Here is an 11,126-nt window from a genome sequence, read left to right as displayed (position 1 = left end):
GAGGTCTTTTCCAACCTTAATGATTCAATTCTATTCTATTATTTACCAATGGTATCTATTAATTTAAAATTTCTAAATTTATCATTTGCCTGCATCTAACCCTGCTGGGACCAGCAAGTGTACTAATAAAACAAAAGGATTTTAATGTCATACTTCCAGAAAATACACATCCAGTCATATAGTCAAACAGTGACTCCAAAGAGTCTTCAGAAATTTCTGTGAAAAGCTGGTGAGATAAATACGCTACAATGTTCTGTTAAATAGTGCAAAGAGACCACAGAATTATAAGTCTTAAAAAACAAACCAACCATATACTATAATGCATATTATTTCAAAGTTTCTAATAACTACCAAAAGGGATTTTTACATAATAAATGAGATGAAACTGTTGAACTTTTTTTTACTTTCAGCAATTCTGGCCCAAACTCACCATTTTCGTTTATGACAAAATCAAACCCATTTTTTCTGAATATTTCCAGGTTTTCAATCAATACAGTTTCATTTACAGCTGTTAAATTGAGATTTTGAGGCCTGAAAGAGAGAAAAATACGGTATTGCACAGGTACATAGTGCAGACCACTTAAGATAGGTTTCAGAAGCAATCTAGAGATACTAATACTGAGCTCTCTATTAAAACATTTCACTTCGCTTTGTTTAAAAAAAAAAAAAAAAAAATCTCACTACTGAGCAGATCACTTCCAAGTGTTACTCAGCAGAGTTAAGCCAGTTGGGCAGCACTCCCTGTTGCAATAGCAGTCTCCAATATCCTCACTGTATGACCACACTTACCAAACTGTGGGTTGCCATGTAAGTCCACTGTGAATTCCGTTTGACCACTGACTCGCTGCATAGCTACAACTGTTATCAGTGGAATTTATTTTTCATGTGAAGATTGACTCTTTGAAACACAGAATATAAAAACAACTTTTGTCCTAAGTGTTTTGAATGTGTGAAATGCTACATAAATATAATCATAGATATCCTTCTGATACATTGAATTACATTTTAAAAGTATTATTGTTAAAACACTGGAAATACTTACACTATCAGCTTCTGACCTTGAAGGACAGTGTGTTGTTGTAACATCTCAAAGTTGTATTTCTCATCAGTAGCATGTTGGTCAATTATGAAAAGATCCGAATTCAACTTTGCTATTATAAACCCTAAATTGAACTGGCCAATGATTTCCATTTTTGCAAACATTTCTTTACTGCATATAGAAAATGTAAACAGATTATAAATTATACTTCATCAGTTATTATGTTAGACTGAAACTTAAAAACATCTTTTTCTCCCCTGCAGAACACACTTTACATTAAAAAAAAAAAAAAAAAAAATCTCGTTTAAGCAGGATATGAATGTGAAAACGTACAGTTATCTGGAATCTGCCACTGACTGATGAGGCCATTTCTAGCAGAACACAATCCATCATTAAGACAGGACTTGTTCAGGATTCTCCCATTTTAAATATAGCCCCTGGTGGTGATAAAATTAGAAACGGGTAGTATGGTGATAGTCCAAGTGAATAACACTGAAGGCAGCATCATGGGTTTGAAGTAAGGCAGCTGATATATTTGCCTTCTTTTCACAATCAGAAGACTTTCCTAACACTTTTTTTTAATCCAAAATTAACAAATCATACACTTTTACTGCCCAGTGACCACCTGAATGTAACTTATTTTCACAGCCATGTCTCACCAAATTTCAAATTCACATGAGGAAGAAATATGAGTTATGGAGTCTTTTCAGAGTGTCTTATCTGGCATGAAATTTGGTTTTTCTCTGACTACACTGCAAATTACAAGTCTGAAATAAGCCATATCTATGGTGTTTGTAGCTGCCTTTTTAGTGTCTTTTTTCCACATTCCGTTTGCACTTAGTTCAAATAGCTGCTCTGTAAGGTAAAGTAACTTGTCAAATGGACATTTTAATGGCGTATGTTAAGTAAAAGATATATCCAAAACCAACAGGTAGATGTAAGCCTCCTGCCCACCCCCCCAAGACAGATCTTATATTTTTCCTTAACTATTTTTATTAATTGATGAATACAACATGTTAAGAAGGTGAAAATACCTGATCTCTTTTCTTAATTCATCTTCTGCTACTTTATTTTCTCCAGGACTAATTTTTGCTTTAAATCTTCTGTAATTTTGGGTTTCTGTACTTTTCTGTTGTTGGTGTATTAGCTTTTTTACCTTTTCTGCTAAAACCTTCATAGAGAATTCAAGTGGCACCGTTTTTTTTTTAACTTCCACCAGTACATCAACACTTGGCATATAGTTCCTAGTATTCTTCACTTCAGGACATTTACCTGCCTTGAAGTCATCTGCTTTACCTTTAAAGCTTCTGCTTTTAAAACATTTTATTCTTGGGGAAGAACTATTGGCTTCTTGAGGTAACTTATTTTGATTAGTCCAGTCATTCACTTGATTTAACCTATGTTCAGTGCCCAAGACCTGAACATCACATTCCAATGATTTCTCACTACATCCAACAGTTTTAAGACAATCGTTCTGAAGTTGTTCTTCTGAGCTACAGAATTCTTCTTCAGGAGGATTAATTACACTTTCACTATTGACGCAGCTCCCAGGTTCTGGTATACTACATCCGGCATCTGATTCAGAAGTGCTACAGAATCCAGAATCTGCATTATCTTCTAATTTTCTCAAATATCTGCTTGGAATTGACATCTTTGAGTCCATCTTGTGACAACTCTCAGACTCCTTACTCAAGACAGCCTTTTGAGTCTTTACGGTACGCAAAGTGGTATCAAGTGACATTTGTCTAGGGGAGCTGTGCTGCTGTTTTACCTTTTTAGGGCTTTGAAAATTACTCTCTGTCGTTTGATGGAGAGAGAATGACTCCCTTAATCTGGCAAGAGTCATTATTCTTTTTCCTTCACCAGTTGGATTTTCAGTCTCAGAGTCAGGCAGCATTTCTACCTGAGGCTTTTCTGTCTCTTCAGGAAGCATCTTCTTCAAGTTGCCTAATAAAACCAGAATAAAGAATATTTCAAGATTCTAAGTTAGCTGGAAACATGAATTAAATGATATGCGTTAGTAATGGGAACAAAAAGAGAGGTAGAAAAATAGCAAACTCCTCAAAGGAGCCCTTAAGTTTCAGACAATGACTAAGCGTGGGACTGAAATGCATGAGTATCCAGCCAACAAGCAGTTACATCTTTAAGAAACTTAATGGTACTTGTGTGAATTAATTTGTATTCTCTTTTTAAACTGGAACAGCAATCAGTACGTTTATTTATATTATCAAAAGAGTTTAACGACTGAGTGACAATGAAAAGTGAATTGCTCTTACACTTTAATGGTCACTGTAAAAGTCTGTTGGCAAGGTGTTAAGGAGCTGGCACAATAGATACTGTTATTTAAATTAATCTTTAGTAAAATATATGTCGGACTGACAATCTACAAGGTTGAAGTCCTCCAATTATCTACAAATCACATAAACTACAAGTAAGATCAGGCTACAATTGATTCTATACATCAGTAAAAAAGGAAATTAGAAGGGGTTCTGTTGAAAGAAACGAGGAAGATGAGGTGGTGTTAACACAGAAAAGCAATTTTGAAAGATTATACAGTCACAAGAGAATCAGCAATTTCTGTAGTTATCATAGAAGAATCAAAGTTCAAAATCCAATAACCTCGTACTCAAATTTCAGATTTTATTTATGAGACCTTAACCATTCTTTCTCAAAGTCGTTTAAATAAAGGAAACACAGATCTCTTCCAATATCTTAGCAGAAATCTTTTTCAAGCATTATCAATTAATTTTGTGTTAATTTTTTCCCCATAAAGTTGACTGTAAATCACTTAATAACTTAGGGTCCTCTCCTTTTTATTATTTGATGTCGGTAACAATCTTTCAGTGTAAGCAATACATGAAAAATCTGCCCTGAAAGGTATATCAATTAACAGCCAGACATTTTTTTCATTTTTTCTTTGGGTTTTTAAAAATACATTATTCCATTTTCAATTCTCTACCATATATCATACACAAAATGTTCACATTTTGTGTCCTACCTGCAATGTCCAGAAGTTTTTGATTGACATTCAGTTTGTTGACATCACTACCAAACATCTCCGTCAGAGAAGTTTTTAAAATTGCTAATAAAAGTTTTTCCTCCTGAAGTAAAATTTGCCTTTTGTCTGGAGTTACATTGATGTCAACACACTCTAAGAAAAAAGAAAAACAACCTCATTATAAATGAAAAATGAAAAAAAATTTCAACCCTTGGATCAAAGCTTTCTGCCCTTTCACCCCCCATTTTTATTTCACAGGATTAAAACCAAAGCCACAGTTAACATTCACAGTATATCTGCAAATTAAACTTTGAACTTTCTCAACATTCCAGCAAGCAAAACAGAAGCTAATTCTGTGCAATAACATGATACAAGTTTTCTTGTATTTAAGCTAACCACAAGACTGCCTTTTTCTCATCACTTGAGATAAGAAGTTACTTTCGAGTATAGAGAAAGTGGAGGGGGAAAGATGTGGAACCACTGCTAGACCCTCTCTCTCCTTCACCAACTATAGATCAAAAAATTGCCACAGTACAGGAAGTCATACAGATAAAAGTTGCAACACTTTCTAAATAAATACAATTTATTCTTCAATGAAGTTATAGCCTTTACAGAAGTTAGTGAAAATTATTCATAACTTACCAGAATCTACACAAATGTTAAGGACAACAAATGGATACTGGTGTTTATTGTATAAGTGATACACTTCATTCACAAGCTTGACAACCTGCACAGAAGATAAAAAAACAGTAAATGTTAGTACTATTATCTTCTAATTCCCACCAATATGTGTTATTTAACCCCCTTCAAAACAATTAATGTACTACAACATATCTTGCAAGACTGAGCTTTTGTTCACGCAAATAGACACAATGAAGACAAAAACTTGAGACACAGGAACTTGCAGCATCAAGCCACAAATATACGTATATATCAGCTATTAATCCAGTGGTTTTCAGAGAATGTTGAAAAAGTTAGGGCTGGTGATGTTAGAAAAATAAAAACCTCACCTTTGCTGGATCACATGGACGTTGGTTGATAAAGAAAAACTGTCTGTCTGTTGTACTCCTTCCAACACCATGATCACAACGAGAAATGAAGCCTGTAATACTGTTGAAAAATAATATAACAACAGTAAGGTACAATGGAGGAGCAAAGCAAAGAAATTTTTCTGATTCTGAGCATATTTAATGGAAGAATATTTTATAAGGAGCTAAAAGAAACACTATTATACAGCATCAGTAAATATGTATATGTATTGCCTCTCCCAGTTCCTTATCTGACAAAGGCTAGATGATCAGCTCCAAAAAGGCATAAGACAATTGAAAAAGTAGCTTACTCTAATTTCAAAAGAAGTGGCATTTGTAATTTTTCTGCTCTGAAAGCAGAAGAAGAGAGGTCGGTTGTGAACTGTCATTGGTCAGATATTGATGCATGTATGTGCTGATCTCATGTATAGTGAGAGATAAAAAAAGTACACTTTAAGAAAGTAAAGAATAAGTTACTTACACAAACTGACTCACATTAATCTCACACCATTTCTCAGTAACACTACTGAAGAAATACAGGTATAAACAACAGATACAATTAATCCATCCAATTATTCAGAGCACTGACAAAGGTCACTGACATTCAGCAGAAGATTACAGTAATATATAACTAACCAGGACACAAGGAATAGTAGTTTTGCTCTTCCCACTCATCTGACTAGCAACATCTTAGTCCTGAATTAAATTTTTAAATCAAGTGATGGTCTTTCCCAAACTGTATACTAGTATCTACTATGCTGTTACTATTAACCACCACACTCTGGTTTGTTGTTTTTGTTTGTTTGGGTTTTTTTGTTTGGTTTTTTTTTTTTTTTTTTTAATTTTCAGTTATGGTAAAATGCCACTTGCAACAGTAGTTTGTACCTTTCTAGTTACCTATAAAGATTTTGTGGCATGTCAGTAGCATTGAGTCCATATTCTTCACAAACAGCTTCATTAGGAGGTAGCTGAACAAAAGGCATGAGGCTCTGCAACTGAAAAAAAAAAAAAAAAGAAACAAAACATTAAGCATGTATAGATTTTTTCCTTCTATTCTACTTTTATTTATTAGCCTTAAAATTTATTTGATGAAATGGTGGGTTTTTTCAAGTTGGCTGACCAAGTCAAATACTTAAAATACCCAAACCTACTAGAGGACAGTAGCACCGCTTACTGAGAAACAGAAACAATGCCTTAATGAATGGCTGTTCTCATCCTTTGATATCACTAATTTTGCCTTAGTTATTTTGCAGACCCTTACTTTAAAATGTACATTGACAGAACAACAAAATGATTGACACAATTTGGACTCTCCAGCTACATACATATGATTTAATCAAGTTTTATGCAAAAACAAAAGGCAAAAAGAGTAATAGAAGTTTCTTTTGAAAGAATAATAAAACTATTAGAAAAGATATGTTATTTCAATCACAAGCTGCCGAAGTACAGATATGTTTACCACAAACATTTTCCCAGTCATGCCACTATTATTTTTCTGTCATTAGAGCGTCTTCTACTGATTTTACATTTAAGTATTTGATATCATAAAACAGGCTATAAGCTAAACATTCTATTCAGATAACACTGAATTTTCAGCTATGCTTGTTGCTATGTGGCAAGACAAAATTAGATCTTTCATCTAGTCTTTCAGCCACAGCGTGAACACGCTTTGAAATCTCTACATAGGCACTGTGAAGGGAGAAAGTGCTTATCAACAACCAGCAGCTATCAACTACTCAATATTCCTGGCGGTTGCAATATATGGTTGCAGGAAGGATGTTTTTATGCTTTTTTTCATCTTTGCTTTCTTCTAGAGGATAACAATTATTTTTATAGCTATTATTTAGAAAGCACCACAGTCTACACCTCTACAGGGGCTGACTGCAATCCCATTTAAAGGTTAACCAGAACATTAATGAAACTTAGGTTCATAGGAAGAGGTTGACAAAGCTAGAAACACCTCAGTTTTCTGTTCCCCAATTAAGACTTTCATATCACACCATTTTTAGGATTTTTTAAATTGCTTGTTCTTGTGACATACAGACCTTGGTGCCCATACTGTTTTTCAAAAGCACAAACCTTCAGAGGCTTGCTGGCACAACAGCTCATAAAACTGGCTTCAGAGAGGTATTAAGCAGTAACCCTATCTCCTAAATCATTTCTCTTCCATCAAAACTAAGCAGATTTAGGAACTTCAAAGGAATCCGTGAAAGCTGCAGTGTTTCTCCTTTTTCAACCCATAGGGTGTGCTAGAAGTTAACACATGCTCCATCCTCTTACAGTTTTTAAAGATTTCCTGTATCCCCCTCTATTAGATATTAAAAATCTCTCTATACAGCTATATTATCTCTCTTTTCAATAATAAAAGTAATACCTGTTTTTGCCCAAATACTGCTCCAATGTTTTCCTTTAAACTAGGACTTCCAGTAGTGGATACCACAGAGCTTTTTTTCCCTTGGCCAACTTGATTAGTGCAGTTGATCCGCACTCCCTTTGAAACAATACAGTACGCCTGCAATACCTGGACCATTTTTGCATATTCCTATTAAAGAAAAAAGAAAGTTCACATTTATATGAAATGTCTGTTTTTAAAACAAAAATGGACAAAGAAAACATTCAGTATTTGCAGGTAACACAAAAAGGGGGAGTAGGTTTAATATTTTTTCAAATCTTTACAAACTAAATTAAAAAAACATATATGTGAAAAATAGTATCTTGAAAAACAAACAGCATGTTTACAAGATTGATATTTAGTCATAACAGAGCAGTCCCTGATTTTAAAATACACAAAAGTGATCATGATATTGATTCTTTTCAAAATCTGAAAATTTGAGAACGTACCTTTAAACCCAATCATTGCAAAACAGACAAGGAAAGCATACAGAAGACTCTTTTCTGGGATATGACACTCCTTTGAATTAATAATTTCTGATCTAACCTACCTTTTTAATGTTTCTTTGAAATTCCTTATGCCGCACCGGCAAAGTATAAAATAACTGCTGTATGTTAACAGTCGTTCCTTGTTGTCGTGGAAAAGGAGTTTTCTGAGTAATTTTACCATTGTGATCAAATGCCAAACGAGTCCCAACCTTTGCAGACTTATGACAGGTAAAAATGGTAACATCACTAATGGAAGGAAAGAGGCAACAGAATTACTCACTGAGCACTGTAGTTTCTTATCCATTCCTCACAACCTAATCAGGCATAGAAACTACATCAACACTGTTCATTTAATTAAAACTAATTCTTTACCACAAACAACTAAAAACATACCCAAAGAGTAGTGTAACATTTTCCTAGCTACAACACAAACATTTTTATTTGTATCCCTTTCATTCTTCTCCTATAAAATGCAATGTTAAAATCTGTTTTTTTTGTACACTACATTCCTCGCACTAATACGTAACAGCAGAATAGTCTTGATAAACAGAACTGCGTACAAAAGCTGTGCTATTTCAGATGTATAGTTTGTCTGGTTGGAGTTTAAATACAGTTTTAATGAGTTACAGCCTAGCAAACACAACACTTGGATATTATAGTGCTTTACATCAGAGGATCAAACACTTACGCAAGTACACAGTTCCATCATGCAGAGATTTGCATACTTAATTAACACTAAATTTTGAAGATAAAAGGACTAATCAGGTGCTTAAAATCAAAGAATAATTTCAGATGCTTAGAATCATAGAATAATTTTGGTTGGAAAGGACTCAGGATGTCATGCAACCTACTGCTCAAAATTGACCTAACATTAAGGAACTGCAAGTTTCCAAAGCCTCATTTTATCAATAATGGTAAACTGAAAAGTCGGCTTCAATTATTTTTGTGCATATAGTAACTTTCTACTAATAAGAAGTTTAATATTAATACCTTAATGCACATAGTGAACTCAGAGCTTCACCTCGAAACCCAAATGTTTCAACATGTATTAGATCAGAAAAATCTTGTATCTTTGATGTGTAATGTTTCAGAGCTGGAAAAATATATTTAAAATACATATTTCATTTCAAAATGACACTGGTCTATGCAAGTAGATTTTGCATGCATATCAAGAAGCAAAAAACTTCTGTCTTATTCATTGTATTTTACACCATTATTAGAGATAAAATAATTAAATACTTAATGTTTCCTTTCCCCTTTTCCTATAAGCAAGATCTCTTAAAAATCCTCAGATACACCTGTTATTCCATACTTACACCCAAAATTCATACAGCATTATTGGTATATGCATTACAAGATGCCTCGGATTAGTACACAGTACCTGCCTCTGCTACTGATGTATCTGTCACAGATTTTGTCCCGCAAGAAAATAACTGCAGTGCTGTGCTGTGCATGGTGTACAGTGGACAGGCATAAGCCTACTCCACTATGACCACAGTTGAGTAGGACTCAATCTACACAATCAGTGCAGCACTAGTCACCAGGTAACAAACTGAGTTAGTAGCAGCACCCCTGAACTTTCACTGTTGTGGAACAGTGAGAGAGAGTTTCTGAGGGAGAAAGAGTTTCTGAGGTACCATAAACACAGTGCAAACACACAAAGTTACTGAGTAATAACTTATGGTGAAAGAGATCCCTAGTCATTTTATGAAGAAAGAACTGCGAGTATTTCTGTTGCAAAAACATTTATCATACAGTATTGTTTCTGCTCCCATTTTGTGCAATTTAAAACTAGCAAACGGAAAATTTGACAGTCAGACATGCAATGTCAGTTCACTTTCAGCAAATATTCAAGTTTACAATTCACCTCTCAAAAGCAGTCACTTTCACAAAGCTTCACTCCTTCAACAACGACTGATGACTTAACATGAATGAATCTAAATGGACATCTTTAGGACTTTCTCCTCTATAATTACTTCTATTCTTCGTTCCACTTAAATAAGCAATCAAATCAAAGACTACTTTCAAGCTACAAAAACTATAACCACAACAGCACTACAGAAGTTCAGTCTAGTTTTGCCTAAGTCTTGCAGGTCATGCACGCATTATGTAAAAGCCGAGTCTCAATTAAAAATGATATCAATTAAAATTTTCTAAAACTTAGGAAATCTGTTAAAAAAAAAAAAAAGTAGCTTTCTCACTGAAAATATACTTTCAAAATGTCCAAATATAAATTATGAAAGAGGTTCAACTTACTCAAGCCTTCAAAGTTTTCCTCTTCCACTCCACCTCCATTATCTGAAACCTCTATCAGTTCTGCTCCATGATCTTTAAGTTTTATGTCTACAAAATTGAGTAATAAAGTCTTTTAATTCTGTATGCTCATAACACAGTATTCAGTATTAATTTTGTACTTGAAGTAACTTTACCACGTAATGGTTTTCCATGTCAAGTTTGAACAACAAAAAAATCCTCACAGCTGTCAAAAGTTAGGGCAAACCAACCTGTACTTGTAGACAGTTCAGCTTCATTGCACTTTTCCTGAACAGAAGTTTTCCCAGTTATAACAGCTGTCATCCTGGCAGCTCTGGAAACTGCCTTAACTGTCTGCTAGCTTGAGGCCACCAGCTAACAGAGCCTAATCACCATGGCTGTATAGGCCACATACCTTACTCAGTGTCAAAAAGGGCTACAAATAAAATAACACAGACAAAATCACATGCTTCTAGGAGCCCAGCTGGAGCCTGGGAATCAAAATGCTTTATTTATCGGAGGTGTAAAATCACTGCAAACTTGGCCCAATAGAAAGTATTTGCACAATTTGTAAATATGCACTTTGTTTTGAGGAAAAAGAAGTACTTTTAGAAGTCTATGAAATTTTATGACATTACAATGAAAAGATGGTTACCAATGTTGGTAGCTCCAGCATCCAGGCTGTTTTCCACCAACTCTTTCACGGCAGTACCAAGGTTCAGCACAACCTGTCCCGAACAGATCCGATGAACGGACTTACGGTCGATGGGCTTGATGGCTTTGGCAGGCTTCAGGCTTGAAAGAGAGGAGGGACAGGAAAAAACATGGCAGTGTAAGGCAGACGGTAAAGGCTCACCTCGCCACACCTCGCCTCGCTCGCCCGTTCCTCTCAAGTGAGGGCAACCGGCACCCAAGGGCGAGGCGGGGG

The 11,126-nt window shown here is 34.9% G+C and overlaps 1 protein-coding gene across 1 annotated transcript; it reads right to left on the bottom strand.

Annotated features, from left to right (window-relative positions):
- Positions 1-430: 430 nt before the first annotated feature.
- On the bottom strand, positions 431-10,993 carry LOC104069383 (mismatch repair endonuclease PMS2-like; the record flags this gene model as incomplete). Its single annotated transcript, XM_009572241.1, is given in 15 exon segments — positions 431-531; positions 1,043-1,140; positions 1,142-1,185; positions 1,188-1,210; positions 2,074-2,986; positions 4,038-4,190; positions 4,680-4,764; positions 5,048-5,147; positions 5,963-6,060; positions 7,440-7,590; positions 7,592-7,607; positions 8,004-8,191; positions 8,936-9,038; positions 10,202-10,288; positions 10,854-10,993. Coding segments are annotated over 15 exon segments (2,300 nt in total), but the record flags the coding sequence as incomplete, so codon positions are not given.
- Positions 10,994-11,126: the final 133 nt, after the last annotated feature.

Source organism: Fulmarus glacialis, unplaced genomic scaffold, assembly GCF_000690835.1.
Source record: "Fulmarus glacialis isolate BGI_N327 unplaced genomic scaffold, ASM69083v1 Scaffold37432, whole genome shotgun sequence".
Taxonomy (NCBI): Eukaryota; Metazoa; Chordata; class Aves; order Procellariiformes; family Procellariidae; genus Fulmarus; species Fulmarus glacialis.
This window is presented reverse-complemented; position numbering and strand designations above follow the sequence as displayed.